General features: G+C 42.7%; 4 protein-coding genes across 4 annotated transcripts; all 4 read left to right on the plus strand.

Moving 5' to 3' along the window:
- Positions 1-8,100: 8,100 nt before the first annotated feature.
- On the plus strand, positions 8,101-9,354 carry LOC136774573 (uncharacterized). Its single transcript, XM_066728975.1, has 2 exons — positions 8,101-9,170; positions 9,225-9,354. Exons 1-2 carry the CDS (start codon positions 8,101-8,103, stop codon positions 9,352-9,354), a joined length of 1,200 nt encoding a protein of 399 aa, XP_066585072.1.
- Positions 9,355-9,438: 84 nt separating this feature from the next.
- On the plus strand, positions 9,439-13,221 carry LOC136774580 (uncharacterized). The gene has a single exon (XM_066728989.1). It carries the CDS (start codon positions 9,439-9,441, stop codon positions 13,219-13,221), a length of 3,783 nt encoding a protein of 1,260 aa, XP_066585086.1.
- A 73-nt stretch (positions 13,222-13,294) lies between these two features.
- Positions 13,295-19,980, plus strand: LOC136774588 (uncharacterized). The gene is made up of 6 exons (XM_066728999.1): positions 13,295-13,352; positions 13,485-13,589; positions 18,302-18,425; positions 18,626-18,697; positions 18,762-19,796; positions 19,851-19,980. Exons 1-6 carry the CDS (start codon positions 13,295-13,297, stop codon positions 19,978-19,980), a joined length of 1,524 nt encoding a protein of 507 aa, XP_066585096.1.
- Positions 19,981-20,064: 84 nt separating this feature from the next.
- Positions 20,065-23,847, plus strand: LOC136774599 (uncharacterized). Its single transcript, XM_066729010.1, has one exon. It carries the CDS (start codon positions 20,065-20,067, stop codon positions 23,845-23,847), a length of 3,783 nt encoding a protein of 1,260 aa, XP_066585107.1.
- Positions 23,848-23,903: the final 56 nt, after the last annotated feature.

A 23,903-nucleotide genomic window follows, 5' to 3' on the forward strand; every position in this document is an offset into this window, starting at 1 on the left:
TTATATAGGACTAGGGTGGGTCACATGGGGTCATTGAGTACTTATATAGGACTAGGGTGGGTCACATGGGGTCATTGAGTACTTATATAGGACTAATGTTGGTCACATGGGGTCATTGAGTACTTATATAGGACTAAGGAGGGGTCACATGGGGTCATTGAGTATTTATACAGGAATAGGGTGGGAGACATGGGGTCATTTAGTACTTATATAGGACATGGGGGGGTCACATGGGGTCATTGAGTACTTATATAGGACTAGGGCGGGTCACATGGGGTAATTGTGAACTTATATAGGAATAGGGTGGGTCACATGGGGTCATTGAGTACTTATATAGGACTAGGGGGGGTCACATGGGGTCATTGAGTACTTATATAGGACTAGGGTGGGTCACATGGCGTCATGGAGAACTTATATACGACTAGGGTGGGAGAAATGGGGTCATTTAGTACTTATATAGGACATGGGGGGGTCACATGGGGTCATTGAGTACTTATATAGGACTAGGGTGGGTCACATGGGGTCATTGAGTACTTATATAGGACTAGGGTGGGTCACATGGGGTCATTGAGTACTTATATAGGACTAATGTTGGTCACATGGGGTCATTGAGTACTTATATAGGACTAAGGAGGGGTCACATGGGGTCATTGAGTATTTATACAGGAATAGGGTGGGAGACATGGTGTCATTTAGTACTTATATAGGACATGGGGGGGTCACATGGGGTCATTGAGTACTTATATAGGACTAGGGTGGGTCACATGGGGTAATTGTGAACTTATATAGGAATAGGGTGGGTCACATGGGGTCATTGAGTACTTATATAGGACTAGGGGGGGTCACATGGGGTCATTGAGTACTTATATAGGACTAGGGTGGGTCACATGGGGTCATTGAGTACTTATATAGGACTAGGGGAGTCACATGGGGTCATTGAGTACTTATACAGGAATAGGGTGGGTCACATGGGGTCATTGAGTACTTATATAGGACTAGGGGGGGTCACATGGGGTCATTGAGTACTTATATAGGACTAGGGTGGGTCACATGGCGTCATGGAGAACTTATATACGACTAGGGTGGGAGACATGGGGTCATTGAGTACTTATACAGGAATAGGGTGGGTCACATGGGGTCATTGAGTACTTATATAGGACTAGGGTGGCTGACCTGAGGTCATTGAGTACTTATATAGGACTAGGGGGGTCACATGGGGTTATTGAGTACTTATACAGGAATAGGGTGGGAGACATGGGGCCATTTAGTACTTATATAGGACATGAGGGGGTCACATGGGGTCATTGAGTACTTATATAGGACTAGGGTGGGTCACATGGGGTAATTGTGAACTTATATAGGAATAGGGTGGGTCACATGGGGTCATTGAGTACTTACATAGGACTAGGGGGGGTCAACTGGGGTCATTGAGTACTTATATAGGACTAGGGTGGGTCCCATGGCGTCATGGAGAACTTATATACGACTAGGGTGGGAGACATGGGGTCATTGAGTACTTATATAGGACTAGGGTGGGTCACATGGGGTAATTGTGAACTTATATAGGAATAGGATGGGTCACATGGGGTCATTGAGTACTTATATAGGACATGGGGGGGTCACATGGGGTCATTGTGTACTTATATAGGACTAGGGTGGGTCACATGGGGTCATTGAGTACTTATATAGGACTAGGGTGGGTCACATGGGGTCATTGAGTACTTATATTGGACTAATGTTGGTCCACATGGGGTCATTGAGTACTTATATAGGACTAAGGAGGGGTCACATGGGGTCATTGAGTATTTATATATGACTAGGGGGGGTCTCATGGGGTCATTGAGTACTTTTATAGGACTAGGGTGGTTCACCTGTGGTCATTGAGTACTTATATAGGATTTGGGTGGGTCACATGGGGTCATTGAGTACTTATATAGGACTATGGTGGGTCACATGCCGTCATTGAGTACTTATATAGGACTAGGGTGGGTCACAGGGGGTCATTGAGTACTTATATTGGACTAGGTCGGTTCACATGGGGTCATTGAGTACTTATATAGGAGTAGGGTGGGTCACATGGGGTCATTGAGTACTTATATAGGACTAGACTGGGTCACACGGGGTCATTGAGCTCTTAGATAGGACTAAGGTGGGTCACATGGGGTCATTGTGTACTTATATAGGACTAGGTGGGGTCACATGGGGTCATTGAGTACTTATATAGGACTAGGGTGGCTCACATGGCGTCATGGAGAACTTATATACGACTAGGGTGGGAGAAATGGGGTCATGGAGAACTTATATACGACTAGGGTGGGAGACATGGGGTCATTTAGTACTTATATAGGACATGGGGGGGAGGTCAAATGGGGTCATTGAGTACTTATATAGGACTAGGGTGGGTCACATGGGTTAATTGAGTACTTATATAGGACTAGGGTGGGTCACATGGGATCATTGAGTACTTATATAGGACTAGGAAGGGTCACATGGGGTCATTGAGTACTTATATAGGACTAGGGTGGCTGACCTGGGGTCATTGAGTACTTATATAAGACTAGGGGGGTTACATGAGGTCATTGCGTACTTATATAGAACTAGGGTGGGTCACATGGGGTCATTGAGTACTTATATAGGACTAGGGGGGTCACATGGGGTCATTGAGTACTTATATATGACTAGGGGGGGTCACATGGGGTCATTGAGTACTTATATAGGACATGGGGTGTCACATGGGGTCATTAAGTACTTATATAGGACTAGGGGGGGGTCACATGTGGTCATTGAGTACTTATATAGAACTAGGGTGGGTCACATGGGGTCATTGAGTACTTATATATGACTAGGGGGGGTCACATGGGGTCATTGAGTACTTATATAGGACTAGGGTGGGTCACATGGGGTCATTTTGTACTTATATAGGACTAGGGTATGTCACATGGGTCATTGTGTACTTATATATGACTAGGGGGGGTCACATGGGGTCATTGAGTACTTATATATGACTAGGGTGGGTCACATGGGGTCATTTTGTACTTATATAGGACTAGGGTGGGTCACATGGGTCATTGTGTACTTATATATTACTAGGGTGGGTCACATGGGGTCATTGAGTTCTTATATAGGACTAGGGTTCGTCACATTGGGTCATTGAGCACTTATATATTACTAGGGTGGGTCACATGGGGTCATTGAGTTCTTATATAGGACTAGGGTGCGTCACATGGGGTCATTGAGTACTTATATAGTACTAGGGGGGTCACATGGGTTCATTGAGTACTTATATAGGACATGGGGGGGTCACTTGGGGTCATTAAGTACTTATATAGGACTAGGGGGGGTCACATGTGGTCATTGAGTACTTATATAGGACTAGGGTGGGTCACATGGGGTCATTGAGTACTTATATATGACTAGGGGGGGTCACATGGGGTCATTAAGTACTTGTATAGGACTAGGGGGGTCACATGGGGTCATTGAGTACTTATATAGGACAAGGGTGGGTCACATGGGGTCATTGAGTACTTATATAGGAATAGGGTGGGTCGATGGGGTCATTGAGTACTTATATAGGACTAGGGGCGTCACATGGGGTCATTGAGTACTTATATAGGACTAGGGTGGGTCACATGGGGTCATTGAGTACTTATATAGGACTAGGGGAGTCACATGGGGTCATTGAGTACTTATACAGGAATAGGGTGGGTCACATGGGGTCATTGAGTACTTATATAGGACTAGGGGGGGTCACATGGGGTCATTGAGTACTTATGTAGGACTAGGGTGGGTCACATGGCGTCATGGAGAACTTATATACGACTAGGGTGGGAGACATAGGGTCATTGAGTACTTATACAGGAATAGGGTGGGTCACATGGGGTCATTGAGTACTTATATAGGACTAGGGTGGCTGAACTGAGGTCATTGAGTACTTATATAGGACTAGGGGGGTCACATGGGGTTATTGAGTACTTATACAGGAATAGGGTGGGAGACATGGGGCCATTTAGTACTTATATAGGACATGAGGGGGTCACATGGGGTCATTGAGTACTTATATAGGACTAGGGTGGGTCACATGGGGTAATTGTGAACTTATATAGGAATAGGGTGGGTCACATGGGGTCATTGAGTACTTACATAGGACTAGGGGGGGTCAACTGGGGTCATTGAGTACTTATATAGGACTAGGGTGGGTCCCATGGTGTCATGGAGAACTTATATACGACTAGGGTGGGAGACATGGGGTCATTGAGTACTTATATAGGACTAGGGTGGGTCACATGGGGTAATTGTGAACTTATATAGGAATAGGATGGGTCACATGGGGTCATTGAGTACTTATATGGGACTAGGGGGGGTCACATGGGGTCATTGAGTACTTATATAGGACTAGGGTGGGTCACATGGCGTCATGGAGAACTTATATACGACTAGGGTGGGAGACATGGGGTCATTTATTACTTATATAGGACATGGGGGGGTCACATGGGGTCATTGTGTACTTATATAGGACTAGGGTGGGTCACATGGGGTCATTGAGTACTTATATAGGACTAGGGTGGGTCACATGGGGTCATTGAGTACTTATATAGGACTAATGTTGGTCACATGGGGTCATTGAGTACTTATATAGGACTAAGGAGGGGTCACATGGGGTCATTGAGTATTTATATATGACTATGGGGGGTCTCATGGGGTCATTGAGTACTTTTATAGGACTAGGGTGGTTCACCTGTGGTCATTGAGTACTTATATATGATTTGGGTGGGTCACATGGGTTCATTGAGTACTTATATAGGACTATGGTGGGTCACATGCCGTCATTGAGTACTTATATAGGACTAGGGTGGGTCACAGGGGGTCATTGAGTACTTATATTGGACTAGGTCGGTTCACATGGGGTCATTGAGTACTTATATAGGAGTAGGGTGGGTCACATGGGGTCATTGAGTACTTATATAGGACTAGACTGGGTCACACGGGGTCATTGAGCTCTTAGATAGGACTAAGGTGGGTCACATGGGGTCATTGTGTACTTATATAGGACTAGGTGGGGTCACATGGGGTCATTGAGTACTTATATAGGACTAGGGTGGCTCACATGGCGTCATGGAGAACTTATATACGACTAGGGTGGGAGAAATGGGGTCATGGAGAACTTATATACGACTAGGGTGGGAGACATGGGGTCATTTAGTACTTATATAGGACATGGGGGGGAGGTCAAATGGTGTCATTGAGTACTTATATAGGACTAGGGTGGGTCACATGGGTTAATTGAGTACTTATATAGGACTAGGGTGGGTCACATGGGATCATTGAGTACTTATATAGGACTAGGAAGGGTCACATGGGGTCATTGAGTACTTATATAGGACTAGGGTGGCTGACCTGGGGTCATTGAGTACTTATATAAGACTAGGGGGGTCACATGAGGTCATTGCGTACTTATATAGAACTAGGGTGGGTCACATGGGGTCATTGAGTATTTATATAGGACTAGGGTGGCTGACCTGGGGTCATTGAGTACTTATATAAGACTAGATGGGGTCACATGGGGTCATTGAGTACTTATATATGATTTGGGTGGGTCACATGGGGTCATCGAGTACTTATATAAGACTAGGCTGGGTCACACGGGGTCATTGAGTACTTTGATAGGACTAGGTGTGGTCACATGAAGTCATTGAGTACTTATATAGTACTAGGGTGGGTCACATGGGGTCATTGAGTACTTATATAGGACTAGGGGGGGGTCACATGGGGTCATTGAGTACTTATATAGGACTAGGGGGGGTCACATGGGGTCATTGAGTACTTATATAGGACTAGGGTGGGTCACATGGCGTCATGGAGAACTTATATACGACTAGGGTGGGAGACATGGGGTCATTGAGTACTTATACAGGAATAGGGTGGGTCACATGGGGTCATTGAGTACTTATATAGGACTAGGGTGGCTGACCTGAGGTCATTGAGTACTTATATAGGACTAGGGGGGGTCACATGGGGTCATTGAGTACTTATATAGGACTAGGGTGGGTCACATGGCGTCATGGAGATCTTATATAGGACTAGGGTGGATCACATGGGGTCATTGAGTACTTATATAGGACTAAGGGAGTCACATGGGGTCATTGAGTACTTATACAGGAATAGGGTGGGTCACATGGGGTCATTGAGTACTTATATAGGACTAGGGGGGGTCACATGGGGTCATTGAGTACTTATATAGGACTAGGGGGGGTTACATGGGGTCATTGAGTACTTATATAGGACTAGGGTGGCTCACATGGCGTCATGGAGAACTTATATACGACTAGTGTGGGAGACATGGGGTCATTTAGTACTTATATAGGACATGGGGCGTCACATGGGGTCATTGAGTACTTATATAGGACTAGGGTGGGTCACATGGGGTAATTGTGAACTTATATAGGAATAGGGTGGGTCACATGGTGTCATTAAGTACTTATATAGGACTAGGGAGGGTCACATGGGGTCATTGAGTACTTATATAGGACAAGGGGGGGTCACATGGGGTCGTTGAGTATTTATATAGGACTAGGGTGGCTGACATGCGGTCATTGAGTACTTATATACAACTAGGGGGGGTCACATGGGGTCATTGAGTACTTATATAGGACTAGGGGGGTCACATGGGGTCATTGAGTACTTATATAGGACTAAGGTGGGTCACATGCCGTCATTGAGTACTTATATAGGACTAGGGTGGGTCACATGGGGTCATTGAGTACTTATATAAGACTAGGGTGGGTCACATGTGGTCATTGAGTACTTATATAGGAATGGGGTGAGTCACATGGGGTCATTGAGTACTTATATAGGACTAGGAGGGGGTCACTTGGGGTCATTGAGTACTTATATTGGACTAGGGTGGGTCACATGGGGTCATTGAGTACTTATATTGGACTAGGGTGGGTCACATGGGGTCATTGAGTACTTATATAGGACTAGGGGAGTCACATGGGGTCATTGAGTACTTATACAGGAATAGGGTGGGTCACATGGGGTCATTGAGTACTTATATAGGACTAGGGGGGGTCACATGGGGTCATTGAGTACTTATATTGGACTAGGGTGGGTAACATGGGGTCATTGAGTACTTATATAGGACTAGGGGGGTCACATGGGGTCATTGAGTACTTATACAGGAATAGGGTGGGAGACATGGGGTCATTTAGTACTTATATAGGACATGGGGGGGTCACATGGGGTCATTGAGTACTTATATAGGACTAGGGTGGGTCACTTTGGGGTAATTGTGAACTTATATAGGAATAGGGTGGGTCACATGGGGTCATTGAGTACTTATATAGGACTAGGGGGGGTCACATGGGGTCATTGAGTACTTATATAGGACTAGGGTGGGTCACATGGCGTCATGGAGAACTTATATACGACTAGGGTGGGAGACATGGGGTCATTTAGTACTTATATAGGACATGGGGGGGTCACATGGGGTCATTGAGTACTTATATAGGACTAGGGTGGGTCACATGGGGTCATTGAGTACTTATATAGGACTAGGGTGGGTCACATGGGGTCATTGAGTACTTATATAGGACTAATTGTTCTGTACAGACATCCACGATAGCAAATAAGAAAGAGAGTTGAATAGACAAGATTCTTAGACTCTCAAAATTTTTAGTAATCGAACGAAAGATCTGGTGCATCGAGCATAATGTTAGTGATCGTACATTCGGAACACTAGATCGGATACGTGACGTAACATTCGGGAAGGATCGGGAGATGGGTGGGCCGTGGAAGGGAGGGCGAGCTAAGGAGGCGCTGGGGTCACTTCTTATTAGGCAAACTTAGAGGACGGTGAACCAGATTTTTCAGAGATCAATCAATCGATCACATCATAATACTTAAACACTTGAATTAGTCATACATTCAGTATAAATAAAGAAAGAAATAATCTAAATCGCAAGTATAGTGAGTGATCAATATAAACCACAATATCCAACAGAAGCAGAGACGAAACTAGTAAAGACATTTTGGTGCCTCCTGTGAGGTCCGGAAACAAGAGAAAGAAAAAAGGGTGAGTCATTGGATCAGTTAATTAATAAAATGGCCGATCAAATAAAATTAATCCTGCAAAAAAGGACTGCGTTAAAAGCGCAAATCACGACTTTAAGCAACATCCTCGATAACGGCACGGTAGAAATAACTTTCATAAAGCTTCGAATGAAACGTTTAAACGATTTATACAATAATTTCGAGGAGTTATTCGATGAATTGATGGTCTTAGAACCAAAGGATGAATATCAATCGGATTTTGATGCCTTGCAAGAAAGATTTTATCATTTGGCTAGTAGAGTAGAATTGTTAATAAATCCTCCCACGAATTCTAACGAACCAAGTACCGCGAGTGATAGTGAATTTCGTAACGAAGGATCGTCGGTGTCAAACAGCGTAGATAAGCAAAAGGTGAAACTACCGGAAATATCATTACCCGTGTTCAACGGTCAATTTGAAGATTGGTTAACGTATAAAAATGCCTTTCAAAGTTTAATAGGGTCGCGTACAGACGTGTCAGATGTCGATAAACTACATTATTTAAGGTCTTCATTAAAAGGTGAAGCTGCAAACAAAATCGGAATATTTTCGGTTAGTAGTACCAATTATAGCAAGGCATGGGAGATCCTAGAAAAGGCGTATGAAGTTAAAAGAGTGTTAATATCGAAACACTTATCGTTAATTTTAAATTTACCTAGCTTAGAAAAGGAATCGACGAAAGGTTTTACAAAATTGGCTGACGATATGCAACAGCATATAGCATCATTGCAAACGTTAGGTGTCAACGTGACCCCGGAAATGGCGGTTTACATTCTAGAATCGCGATTACCGAAGACAACGATGAGACAATGGGAATCTTTACTAAGTAGAGATGAATACCCAGAATTAGACAAGATGTACGAGTTCTTGTACAAATGCGCGGTGAACGCTTCCAGACGCGATCGGACACGTCCGCATGAGGGAGACGCCGACAAAGGCGAGAACCAAAATAAGAAACGTCGTAAACAATCTCCAGGGCAAACGTTTACGGCCACCGCAACACAGACTTGTATAGCTTGTCAATCGAATTGGCACCCATTATTCAGATGCGAATCGTTCAAGGGATTAACACCACAAGATCGGTTTAACCTAGTAAAAAACGCAAAGCTATGTTATAATTGTCTTCGATCACACAGGAACAAACCTTGCAAATTATCCGGATGTACGGTTTGTAATCAAAGACACAACACGCTGTTGCACATCGAAAGAGGACTCGTCAACACCAATCAGGGGGAGACTAAATCAGGGATCGATCGTTCCTCATGACTAGAAATTGACAAAAATAAACTTGAAATCACATGCACAGCAAAGGGTTCGTCTTCGACACAATTATTAACAACCGCGATCATAATGGTACGAGACAAGAATCGATCTTTCATTAACGGCAGGGCATTATTAGACACAGGAGCGTCAAATAACTTCATTTCCGAGAACATGGTTAAGCGTTTAGGTAGCCAGATAAACCCATGCGTAAAAACGATCACAACAATAGACGGAATGAAAACAATTACACGAGGTTCCGTACAAATAATGATGAAATCCTGTTATAGCGATTTTTGTACAACTTTGACGTGTTTGATTATGCCGAAAGTAGCAGAATTTGTTCCATGTCAAATTTTCCAAAGAGAGGGTTTTCAAATACCAAGGAACTTACAATTAGCTGATCCGGATTTTCACTTGCCGCGTGCGATAGATTTGTTATTAGGCTCGGGCAAAACTTTATCTATGCTAGCTATCGGACAAATTACTTTAACAAGCGGTGGTGTTGAGTTATGTTTACAAAAGACGCGATTAGGCTGGATCATAGCTGGCGGAATTTCTGATTCATTGGCAAACGAACAAGCTTGTCATTTAGCAAGGTTAGAAAACACCATGAACAAATTCTGGGAAATCGAAGAAGTCACTTTGACCAAAGGTTTATCAAAGGAAGAATCCGAGTGCGAAGCACATTTCAAGGAAACGGTTACAAGACATGAAAGTGGCAGATATATAGTTAGATTACCATTTCGTACGCGAAGGGAAATTTTCGTCGGATCTAAGGAAAACGCCGCGAAACGTTACGCCGTGCTCGAGAACAGATTTTCTAAAAATGATACATTAAAAGAAGCATATACTAAAACTTTCAAGGAATATTTAGAATTAGAACATATGTCGCTCATAGATGATGCAGATGACGGAGGCTATTATATGCCACACCATGCTGTGGTCAAGGAAGCGAGTTGCACAACTAAGCTTCGAGTCGTATTCGACGCGTCGGCGAAAGATCAAGAAGGAATCTCGTTAAATGATTTGCTAAAGATAGGACCGACGATTCAAAATCGGTTAGTGTCGCATTTAACACGCTTTCGTATGCATCGTTACATAATCACGGCAGACATTGAAAAGATGTACCGTCAAATATTGGTGCACCAAGAGGATCGACGGTTTCAAAGGGTCCTCTGGCGTCACGAAGGTATTGTTCGGACATTTCAATTGAATACACTTACATTCGGTGTATCTTCTTCCCCGTACTTGGCAATCCGTACGATACAAAGGTTAGCTGAAGACGAAAGGGCTGATTTTCCGAAAGCCGCGGAAATATTAAAGAATCATCTTTACGTTGACGACTTATTAACAGGCGCGAATACAATTGAAGAAGCGCGCGAAATACGGAATGACATAATTTCACTTCTCTCAAGAGGTGGATTTCGTATACGTCAATGGGCATCGAATGATCCACGAATAATTAACGATTTACCGGCTGAATCAGTACATGCCCATTTTATTATTAATATAGATACCACGTTGAAAACGCTAGGCATTACATGGAATGCCGATACAGACGAGATATGCTATATACCCAAAAGAATACAAATATGTAAAACCCCAACTAAGAGAATCATATTATCAGAATTGGCTAAGGTATTTGATCCCCTTGGACTATTAGGACCAATAATTTTTTACCTAAAATGGTTAATGCAAAACATTTGGCGCCAGAAAATTAATTGGGACGAGTCACTACCACAAGGCATTTATACTGATTGGCTAAATTTCGTACGCCAATGGGAAATAATGGGTACAATATCGTTCGATCGAAATTTACTAATTCCGAATTGTAAGAATATACAGTTACACGGATTCTGTGACGCCAGTAGTCGGGGGTATGGGGCGTGTTTGTATATCAGATCACAAGGTCAAGATGGGAATATAGCTACACATCTACTTGGTGCGAAATCTAGAGTTGCGCCGATAAAACCCACTACGATTCCACGACTTGAATTGTGCGGAGCGACATTATTAGCGCAACTGTACAATGAAGTGAGTAAAACGATAGATAAAAGAATGTTTGAGTCATGTACCTTTTGGTGTGATTCTACCATTGTTTTATGCTGGTTGAATACACCTCCACATAAACTAAAAACATATGTAGCCAACCGCGTAATGAATACCAAACAATTGAGCGAGGGTCATGAATGGCGTCATATCAATTCCAAAGAAAACCCGGCCGACGCGATATCCAGGGGACAGTTGCCAATCGATTTTGCTAATAACAAACTTTGGAGACATGGTCCGAATTGGTTGAGTAGTTCAGAAAAGAGTTGGCCGAAGACAAAGTATAATGTTACTATGATTCCCGAGCTTAAAGAAGAAACATGCTTCTCGAATTGCACAAATGATTTCGATGTCTTCACCAGATTTTCATCTTACGCAAAAACGACAAGAATAGTAGCATATTGTTTACGCGTTTGTAAATCCAATAAGTATCGAGGTCCTTTGTGCATTGACGAACTGAATGAAGCTGAAGAGCACATTATAAAATTATTACAAGGAATACATTTCTCAGATGTCATCGTCTCCTTAAATAAACCACGCAATACAAGTCCGCAAAAATTCGCTAATCTAAGTCCGTTCCAGGACGATAGGGGCGTCCTTCGGGTAGGAGGTCGTATTCATAAGTCCAATTTATCGTTCGGTCAGAAGCATCCGATACTAATGCCAAAACAACACCTAACTACTTGTATCACAAGAGAGTCGCATTGTAGACTCTTACATGCAGGAGTGCAAACGACACTCTATGATATTAGACAAAAATATTGGATTTCAAACGGGAGAAATTATGTACGAAAGGTGATAAGGTCATGTATGCGTTGTTTTCGCTTTAGAACAAATACTGTCAATTACAAAATGGGCAACTTGCCTGCATCGCGAGTGTCAGTCGGACCTCCTTTTACTCACACAGGGATCGACTTCTGCGGTCCGTTTTTTATAAAGGAAAAAAAATTCAGAAACCGTAACAGAATCAAGGTTTACGTGTGTGTTTTCATTTGCATGTCTGTTAAGGCCGTACACTTAGAAGTCGTCACTGAAATGACTGCAGACGCATTTCTAGCAGCATTGAGTAGGTTCTCCTCGCGACGGGGATTACCAGCACACATATATTCCGATAACGGAACCAATTTTGTTGGCGCTAATAATAAAATTAAGGAAATTTACGACTTTCTAGACCTTGATGAAAATAAACAAAAATTTATGTCATACGCGTTATCGAATCAGTTTACGTGGCATTTCATCCCTCCGGCCTCTCCTCACTTCGGTGGTTTGTGGGAATCGACAGTTAGGGTTTTTAAACATCATTTGCAACGAGTAGTGGGTGATATTTTATTCACTTTAGAAGAATTCAATACTTTTGTGGTCGAAATCGAGGGTGTTCTTAATTCTCGGCCTATAATGCCTATTTCTACTGATCCAAATGACATACAAGCCCTTTCTCCAAGCCATTATCTCATCGGCAAATCATTAACCTCCGTTCCGGAGAAAAATTTATCTTCTGTTCCAGATAACAGGTTATCTGTATGGCAACACATTACAAAGGTTCGCCAAGATTTCTGGAAGAGGTGGAGCCTGGAATATCTGAATGAGTTGCAAATCAGAAATAAATGGCAAAGGAATAGTCCAAACATAAAAATCGGCACGTTGGTGCTCATTAAAAACAAGGCTATGCCATGTTCGCAATGGGCCATGGGACGAATAATTGAAACACATGCCGGTGAAGACAACATAGTGAGGGTCGTAACAATACGCACCCTCAACGGAAATATTCGAAGAACAATTAAATACATATGTCCGCTACCAGACGACGCGAATATTCCATAGTTCACAACATCAACATATATATATTTAGCGTTCGAAACGTCCACGAATAATAATGCTATTAAGCATTAACATAATGTTAAGAATGTATTTACAATTTTTCTATGTATTATTATTATTATTTTTTGTATCAAGTATGTTTAAGGAAGGATGATGATTGATCGGTAACCCTCTCAACGGGGGAGTATGTTCTGTACAGACATCCACGATAGCAAATAAGAAAGAGAGTTGAATAGACAAGATTCTTAGACTCTCAAAATTTTTAGTAATCGAACGAAAGATCTGGTGCATCGAGCATAATGTTAGTGATCGTACATTCGGAACACTAGATCGGATACGTGACGAAACATTCGGGAAGGATCGGGAGATGGGTGGGCCGTGGAAGGGAGGGCGAGCTAAGGAGGCGCTGGGGTCACTTCTTATTAGGCAAACTTAGAGGACGGTGAACCAGATTTTTCAGAGATCAATCAATCGATCACATCATAATACTTAAACACTTGAATTAGTCATACATTCAGTATAAATAAAGAAAGAAATAATCTAAATCGCAAGTATAGTGAGTGATCAATATAAACCACAATATCCAACAGAAGCAGAGACGAAACTAGTAAAGACACTAATGTTGGTCACATGGGGTCATTGAGTACTTATATAGGACTAAGGAGGGGTCACATGGGGTCATTGAGTATTTATACAGGAATAGGGTGGGAGACATGGGGTCATTTAGTACTTATATAGGACATGGGGGGGTCACATGGGGTCATTGAGTACTTATATAGGACTAGGGTGGGTCACATGGGGTAATTGTGAACTTATATAGGAATAGGGTGGGTCACATGGGGTCATTGAGTACTTATATAGGACTAGGGGGGGTCACATGGGGTCATTGAGTACTTATATAGGACTAGGGTGGGTCACATGGCGTCATGGAGAACTTATATACGACTAGGGTGGGAGAAATGGGGTCATTTAGTACTTATATAGGACATGGGGGGGTCACATGGGGTCATTGAGTACTTATATAGGACTAGGGTGGGTCACATGGGGTCATTGAGTACTTATATAGGACTAGGGTGGGTCACATGGCGTCATGGAGAACTTATATAGGACTAGGGTGGATCACATGGGGTCATTGAGTACTTATATAGGACTAGGGGAGTCACATGGGGTCATTGAGTACTTATACAGGAATAGGGTGGGTCACATGGGGTCATTGAGTACTTATATAGGACTAGGGGGGGTCACATGGGGTCATTGAGTACTTATATAGGACTAGGGGGGGTCACATGGGGTCATTGAGTACTTATATAGGACTAGGGTGGGTCACATGGCGTCATGGAGAACTTATATACGACTAGGGTGGGAGACATGGGGTCATTGAGTACTTATACAGGAATAGGGTGGGTCACATGGGGTCATTGAGTACTTATATAGGACTAGGGTGGCTGACCTGAGGTCATTGAGTACTTATATAGGACTAGGGGGGGTCACATGGGGTCATTGAGTACTTATATAGGACTAGGGTGGGTCACATGGCGTCATGGAGAACTTATATAGGACTAGGGTGGATCACATGGGGTCATTGAGTACTTATATAGGACTAGGGGAGTCACATGGGGTCATTGAGTACTTATACAGGAATAGGGTGGGTCACATGGGGTCATTGAGTACTTATATAGGACTAGGGGGGGTCACATGGGGTCATTGAGTACTTATATAGGACTAGGGGGGGTTACATGGGGTCATTGAGTACTTATATAGGACTAGGGTGGCTCACATGGCGTCATGGAGAACTTATATACGACTAGTGTGGGAGACATGGGGTCATTTAGTACTTATATAGGACATGGGGCGTCACATGGGGTCATTGAGTACTTATATAGGACTAGGGTGGGTCACATGGGGTAATTGTGAACTTATATAGGAATAGGGTGGGTCACATGGGGTCATTAAGTACTTATATAGGACTAGGGAGGGTCACATGGGGTCATTGAGTACTTATATAGGACAAGGGGGGGTCACATGGGGTCGTTTGAGTATTTATATAGGACTAGGGTTGCTGACATGCTGTCATTGAGTACTTATATACAACTAGGGGGGGTCACATGGGGTCATTGAGTACTTATATAGGACTAGGGGGGTCACATGGGGTCATTGAGTACTTATATAGGACTAAGGTGGGTCACATGCCGTCATTGAGTACTTATATAGGACTAGGGTGGGTCACATGGGGTCATTGAGTACTTATATAAGACTAGGGTGGGTCACATGTGGTCATTGAGTACTTATATAGGAATGGGGTGAGTCACATGGGGTCATTGAGTACTTATATAGGACTAGGAGGGGGTCACTTGGGGTCATTGAGTACTTATATTGGACTAGGGTGGGTCACATGGGGTCATTGAGTACTTATATTGGACTAGGGTGGGTCACATGGGGTCATTGAGTACTTATATAGGACTAGGGGAGTCACATGGGGTCATTGAGTACTTATACAGGAATAGGGTGGGTCACATGGGGTCATTGAGTACTTATATAGGACTAGGGGGGGTCACATGGGGTCATTGAGTACTTATATTGGACTAGGGTGGGTAACATGGGGTCATTGAGTACTTATATAGGACTAGGGGGTTCACATTGGGTCATTGAGTACTTATACAGGAATAGGGTGGGAGACATGGGGTCATTTAGTACTTATATAGGACATGGGGGGGTCACATGGGGTCATTGAGTACTTATATAGGACTAGGGTGGGTCACTTTGGGGTAATTGTGAACTTATATAGGAATAGGGTGGGTCACATGGGGTCATTGAGTACTTATATAGGACTAGGGGGGGTCACATGGGGTCATTGAGTACTTATATAGGACTAGGGTGGGTCACATGGCGTCATGGAGAACTTATATACGACTAGGGTGGGAGACATGGGGTCATTTAGTACTTATATAGGACATGGGGGGGTCACATGGGGTCATTGAGTACTTATATAGGACTAGGGTGGGTCACATGGGGTCATTGAGTACTTATATAGGACTAGGGTGGGTCACATGGGGTCATTGAGTACTTATATAGGACTAATGTTGGTCACATGGGGTCATTGAGTACTTATATAGGACTAAGGAGGGGTCACATGGGGTCATTGAGTATTTATACAGGAATAGGGTGGGAGACATGGGGTCATTTAGTACTTATATAGGACATGGGGGGGTCACATGGGGTCATTGAGTACTTATATAGGACTAGGGTGGGTCACATGGCGTCATGGAGAACTTATATACGACTAGGGTGGGAGACATGGGGTCATTGAGTACTTATACAGGAATAGGGTGGGTCACATGGGGTCATTGAGTACTTATATAGGACTAGGGTGGCTGACCTGAGGTCATTGAGTACTTATATAGGACTAGGGGGGGTCACATGGGGTCATTGAGTACTTATATAGGACTAGGGTGGGTCACATGGCGTCATGGAGAACTTATATAGGACTAGGGTGGATCACATGGGGTCATTGAGTACTTATATAGGACTAAGGGAGTCACATGGGGTCATTGAGTACTTATACAGGAATAGGGTGGGTCACATGGGGTCATTGAGTACTTATATAGGACTAGGGGGGGTCACATGGGGTCATTGAGTACTTATATAGGACTAGGGGGGGTTACATGGGGTCATTGAGTACTTATATAGGACTAGGGTGGCTCACATGGCGTCATGGAGAACTTATATACGACTAGTGTGGGAGACATGGGGTCATTTAGTACTTATATAGGACATGGGGCGTCACATGGGGTCATTGAGTACTTATATAGGACTAGGGTGGGTCACATGGGGTAATTGTGAACTTATATAGGAATAGGGTGGGTCACATGGTGTCATTAAGTACTTATATAGGACTAGGGAGGGTCACATGGGGTCATTGAGTACTTATATAGGACAAGGGGGGGTCACATGGGGTCGTTGAGTATTTATATAGGACTAGGGTGGCTGACATGCGGTCATTGAGTACTTATATACAACTAGGGGGGGTCACATGGGGTCATTGAGTACTTATATAGGACTAGGGGGGTCACATGGGGTCATTGAGTACTTATATAGGACTAAGGTGGGTCACATGCCGTCATTGAGTACTTATATAGGACTAGGGTGGGTCACATGGGGTCATTGAGTACTTATATAAGACTAGGGTGGGTCACATGTGGTCATTGAGTACTTATATAGGAATGGGGTGAGTCACATGGGGTCATTGAGTACTTATATAGGACTAGGAGGGGGTCACTTGGGGTCATTGAGTACTTATATTGGACTAGGGTGGGTCACATGGGGTCATTGAGTACTTATATTGGACTAGGGTGGGTCACATGGGGTCATTGAGTACTTATATAGGACTAGGGGAGTCACATGGGGTCATTGAGTACTTATACAGGAATAGGGTGGGTCACATGGGGTCATTGAGTACTTATATAGGACTAGGGGGGGTCACATGGGGTCATTGAGTACTTATATTGGACTAGGGTGGGTAACATGGGGTCATTGAGTACTTATATAGGACTAGGGGGGTCACATGGGGTCATTGAGTACTTATACAGGAATAGGGTGGGAGACATGGGGTCATTTAGTACTTATATAGGACATGGGGGGGTCACATGGGGTCATTGAGTACTTATATAGGACTAGGGTGGGTCACTTTGGGGTAATTGTGAACTTATATAGGAATAGGGTGGGTCACATGGGGTCATTGAGTACTTATATAGGACTAGGGGGGGTCACATGGGGTCATTGAGTACTTATATAGGACTAGGGTGGGTCACATGGCGTCATGGAGAACTTATATACGACTAGGGTGGGAGACATGGGGTCATTTAGTACTTATATAGGACATGGGGGGGTCACATGGGGTCATTGAGTACTTATATAGGACTAGGGTGGGTCACATGGGGTCATTGAGTACTTATATAGGACTAGGGTGGGTCACATGGGGTCATTGAGTACTTATATAGGACTAATTGTTCTGTACAGACATCCACGATAGCAAATAAGAAAGAGAGTTGAATAGACAAGATTCTTAGACTCTCAAAATTTTTAGTAATCGAACGAAAGATCTGGTGCATCGAGCATAATGTTAGTGATCGTACATTCGGAACACTAGATCGGATACGTGACGTAACATTCGGGAAGGATCGGGAGATGGGTGGGCCGTGGAAGGGAGGGCGAGCTAAGGAGGCGCTGGGGTCACTTCTTATTAGGCAAACTTAGAGGACGGTGAACCAGATTTTTCAGAGATCAATCAATCGATCACATCATAATACTTAAACACTTGAATTAGTCATACATTCAGTATAAATAAAGAAAGAAATAATCTAAATCGCAAGTATAGTGAGTGATCAATATAAACCACAATATCCAACAGAAGCAGAGACGAAACTAGTAAAGACATTTTGGTGCCTCCTGTGAGGTCCGGAAACAAGAGAAAGAAAAAAGGGTGAGTCATTGGATCAGTTAATTAATAAAATGGCCGATCAAATAAAATTAATCCTGCAAAAAAGGACTGCGTTAAAGGCGCAAATCACGACTTTAAGCAACATCCTCGATAACGGCACGGTAGAAATAACTTTCATAAAGCTTCGAATGAAACGTTTAAACGATTTATACAATAATTTCGAGGAGTTATTCGATGAATTGATGGTCTTAGAACCAAAGGATGAATATCAATCGGATTTTGATGCCTTGCAAGAAAGATTTTATCATTTGGCTAGTAGAGTAGAATTGTTAATAAATCCTCCCACGAATTCTAACGAACCAAGTACCGCGAGTGATAGTGAATTTCGTAACGAAGGATCGTCGGTGTCAAACAGCGTAGATAAGCAAAAGGTGAAACTACCGGAAATATCATTACCCGTGTTCAACGGTCAATTTGAAGATTGGTTAACGTATAAAAATGCCTTTCAAAGTTTAATAGGGTCGCGTACAGACGTGTCAGATGTCGATAAACTACATTATTTAAGGTCTTCATTAAAAGGTGAAGCTGCAAACAAAATCGGAATATTTTCGGTTAGTAGTACCAATTATAGCAAGGCATGGGAGATCCTAGAAAAGGCGTATGAAGTTAAAAGAGTGTTAATATCGAAACACTTATCGTTAATTTTAAATTTACCTAGCTTAGAAAAGGAATCGACGAAAGGTTTTACAAAATTGGCTGACGATATGCAACAGCATATAGCATCATTGCAAACGTTAGGTGTCAACGTGACCCCGGAAATGGCGGTTTACATTCTAGAATCGCGATTACCGAAGACAACGATGAGACAATGGGAATCTTTACTAAGTAGAGATGAATACCCAGAATTAGACAAGATGTACGAGTTCTTGTACAAATGCGCGGTGAACGCTTCCAGACGCGATCGGACACGTCCGCATGAGGGAGACGCCGACAAAGGCGAGAACCAAAATAAGAAACGTCGTAAACAATCTCCAGGGCAAACGTTTACGGCCACCGCAACACAGACTTGTATAGCTTGTCAATCGAATTGGCACCCATTATTCAGATGCGAATCGTTCAAGGGATTAACACCACAAGATCGGTTTAACCTAGTAAAAAACGCAAAGCTATGTTATAATTGTCTTCGATCACACAGGAACAAACCTTGCAAATTATCCGGATGTACGGTTTGTAATCAAAGACACAACACGCTGTTGCACATCGAAAGAGGACTCGTCAACACCAATCAGGGGGAGACTAAATCAGGGATCGATCGTTCCTCATGACTAGAAATTGACAAAAATAAACTTGAAATCACATGCACAGCAAAGGGTTCGTCTTCGACACAATTATTAACAACCGCGATCATAATGGTACGAGACAAGAATCGATCTTTCATTAACGGCAGGGCATTATTAGACACAGGAGCGTCAAATAACTTCATTTCCGAGAACATGGTTAAGCGTTTAGGTAGCCAGATAAACCCATGCGTAAAAACGATCACAACAATAGACGGAATGAAAACAATTACACGAGGTTCCGTACAAATAATGATGAAATCCTGTTATAGCGATTTTTGTACAACTTTGACGTGTTTGATTATGCCGAAAGTAGCAGAATTTGTTCCATGTCAAATTTTCCAAAGAGAGGGTTTTCAAATACCAAGGAACTTACAATTAGCTGATCCGGATTTTCACTTGCCGCGTGCGATAGATTTGTTATTAGGCTCGGGCAAAACTTTATCTATGCTAGCTATCGGACAAATTACTTTAACAAGCGGTGGTGTTGAGTTATGTTTACAAAAGACGCGATTAGGCTGGATCATAGCTGGCGGAATTTCTGATTCATTGGCAAACGAACAAGCTTGTCATTTAGCAAGGTTAGAAAACACCATGAACAAATTCTGGGAAATCGAAGAAGTCACTTTGACCAAAGGTTTATCAAAGGAAGAATCCGAGTGCGAAGCACATTTCAAGGAAACGGTTACAAGACATGAAAGTGGCAGATATATAGTTAGATTACCATTTCGTACGCGAAGGGAAATTTTCGTCGGATCTAAGGAAAACGCCGCGAAACGTTACGCCGTGCTCGAGAACAGATTTTCTAAAAATGATACATTAAAAGAAGCATATACTAAAACTTTCAAGGAATATTTAGAATTAGAACATATGTCGCTCATAGATGATGCAGATGACGGAGGCTATTATATGCCACACCATGCTGTGGTCAAGGAAGCGAGTTGCACAACTAAGCTTCGAGTCGTATTCGACGCGTCGGCGAAAGATCAAGAAGGAATCTCGTTAAATGATTTGCTAAAGATAGGACCGACGATTCAAAATCGGTTAGTGTCGCATTTAACACGCTTTCGTATGCATCGTTACATAATCACGGCAGACATTGAAAAGATGTACCGTCAAATATTGGTGCACCAAGAGGATCGACGGTTTCAAAGGGTCCTCTGGCGTCACGAAGGTATTGTTCGGACATTTCAATTGAATACACTTACATTCGGTGTATCTTCTTCCCCGTACTTGGCAATCCGTACGATACAAAGGTTAGCTGAAGACGAAAGGGCTGATTTTCCGAAAGCCGCGGAAATATTAAAGAATCATCTTTACGTTGACGACTTATTAACAGGCGCGAATACAATTGAAGAAGCGCGCGAAATACGGAATGACATAATTTCACTTCTCTCAAGAGGTGGATTTCGTATACGTCAATGGGCATCGAATGATCCACGAATAATTAACGATTTACCGGCTGAATCAGTACATGCCCATTTTATTATTAATATAGATACCACGTTGAAAACGCTAGGCATTACATGGAATGCCGATACAGACGAGATATGCTATATACCCAAAAGAATACAAATATGTAAAACCCCAACTAAGAGAATCATATTATCAGAATTGGCTAAGGTATTTGATCCCCTTGGACTATTAGGACCAATAATTTTTTACCTAAAATGGTTAATGCAAAACATTTGGCGCCAGAAAATTAATTGGGACGAGTCACTACCACAAGGCATTTATACTGATTGGCTAAATTTCGTACGCCAATGGGAAATAATGGGTACAATATCGTTCGATCGAAATTTACTAATTCCGAATTGTAAGAATATACAGTTACACGGATTCTGTGACGCCAGTAGTCGGGGGTATGGGGCGTGTTTGTATATCAGATCACAAGGTCAAGATGGGAATATAGCTACACATCTACTTGGTGCGAAATCTAGAGTTGCGCCGATAAAACCCACTACGATTCCACGACTTGAATTGTGCGGAGCGACATTATTAGCGCAACTGTACAATGAAGTGAGTAAAACGATAGATAAAAGAATGTTTGAGTCATGTACCTTTTGGTGTGATTCTACCATTGTTTTATGCTGGTTGAATACACCTCCACATAAACTAAAAACATATGTAGCCAACCGCGTAATGAATACCAAACAATTGAGCGAGGGTCATGAATGGCGTCATATCAATTCCAAAGAAAACCCGGCCGACGCGATATCCAGGGGACAGTTGCCAATCGATTTTGCTAATAACAAACTTTGGAGACATGGTCCGAATTGGTTGAGTAGTTCAGAAAAGAGTTGGCCGAAGACAAAGTATAATGTTACTATGATTCCCGAGCTTAAAGAAGAAACATGCTTCTCGAATTGCACAAATGATTTCGATGTCTTCACCAGATTTTCATCTTACGCAAAAACGACAAGAATAGTAGCATATTGTTTACGCGTTTGTAAATCCAATAAGTATCGAGGTCCTTTGTGCATTGACGAACTGAATGAAGCTGAAGAGCACATTATAAAATTATTACAAGGAATACATTTCTCAGATGTCATCGTCTCCTTAAATAAACCACGCAATACAAGTCCGCAAAAATTCGCTAATCTAAGTCCGTTCCAGGACGATAGGGGCGTCCTTCGGGTAGGAGGTCGTATTCATAAGTCCAATTTATCGTTCGGTCAGAAGCATCCGATACTAATGCCAAAACAACACCTAACTACTTGTATCACAAGAGAGTCGCATTGTAGACTCTTACATGCAGGAGTGCAAACGACACTCTATGATATTAGACAAAAATATTGGATTTCAAACGGGAGAAATTATGTACGAAAGGTGATAAGGTCATGTATGCGTTGTTTTCGCTTTAGAACAAATACTGTCAATTACAAAATGGGCAACTTGCCTGCATCGCGAGTGTCAGTCGGACCTCCTTTTACTCACACAGGGATCGACTTCTGCGGTCCGTTTTTTATAAAGGAAAAAAAATTCAGAAACCGTAACAGAATCAAGGTTTACGTGTGTGTTTTCATTTGCATGTCTGTTAAGGCCGTACACTTAGAAGTCGTCACTGAAATGACTGCAGACGCATTTCTAGCAGCATTGAGTAGGTTCTCCTCGCGACGGGGATTACCAGCACACATATATTCCGATAACGGAACCAATTTTGTTGGCGCTAATAATAAAATTAAGGAAATTTACGACTTTCTAGACCTTGATGAAAATAAACAAAAATTTATGTCATACGCGTTATCGAATCAGTTTACGTGGCATTTCATCCCTCCGGCCTCTCCTCACTTCGGTGGTTTGTGGGAATCGACAGTTAGGGTTTTTAAACATCATTTGCAACGAGTAGTGGGTGATATTTTATTCACTTTAGAAGAATTCAATACTTTTGTGGTCGAAATCGAGGGTGTTCTTAATTCTCGGCCTATAATGCCTATTTCTACTGATCCAAATGACATACAAGCCCTTTCTCCAAGCCATTATCTCATCGGCAAATCATTAACCTCCGTTCCGGAGAAAAAATTATCTTCTGTTCCAGATAACAGGTTATCTGTATGGCAACACATTACAAAGGTTCGCCAAGATTTCTGGAAGAGGTGGAGCCTGGAATATCTGAATGAGTTGCAAATCAGAAATAAATGGCAAAGGAATAGTCCAAACATAAAAATCGGCACGTTGGTGCTCATTAAAAACAAGGCTATGCCATGTTCGCAATGGGCCATGGGACGAATAATTGAAACACATGCCGGTGAAGACAACATAGTGAGGGTCGTAACAATACGCACCCTCAACGGAAATATTCGAAGAACAATTAAATACATATGTCCGCTACCAGACGACGCGAATATTCCATAGTTCACAACATCAACATATATATATTTAGCGTTCGAAACGTCCACGAATAATAATGC

This window comes from Prorops nasuta, unplaced genomic scaffold, assembly GCF_024137725.1.
Source record: "Prorops nasuta isolate Cenicafe-Biocafe unplaced genomic scaffold, Cenicafe_Pnas_1.2 PNAS00001, whole genome shotgun sequence".
In the NCBI taxonomy this organism is placed as follows: Eukaryota; Metazoa; Arthropoda; class Insecta; order Hymenoptera; family Bethylidae; genus Prorops; species Prorops nasuta.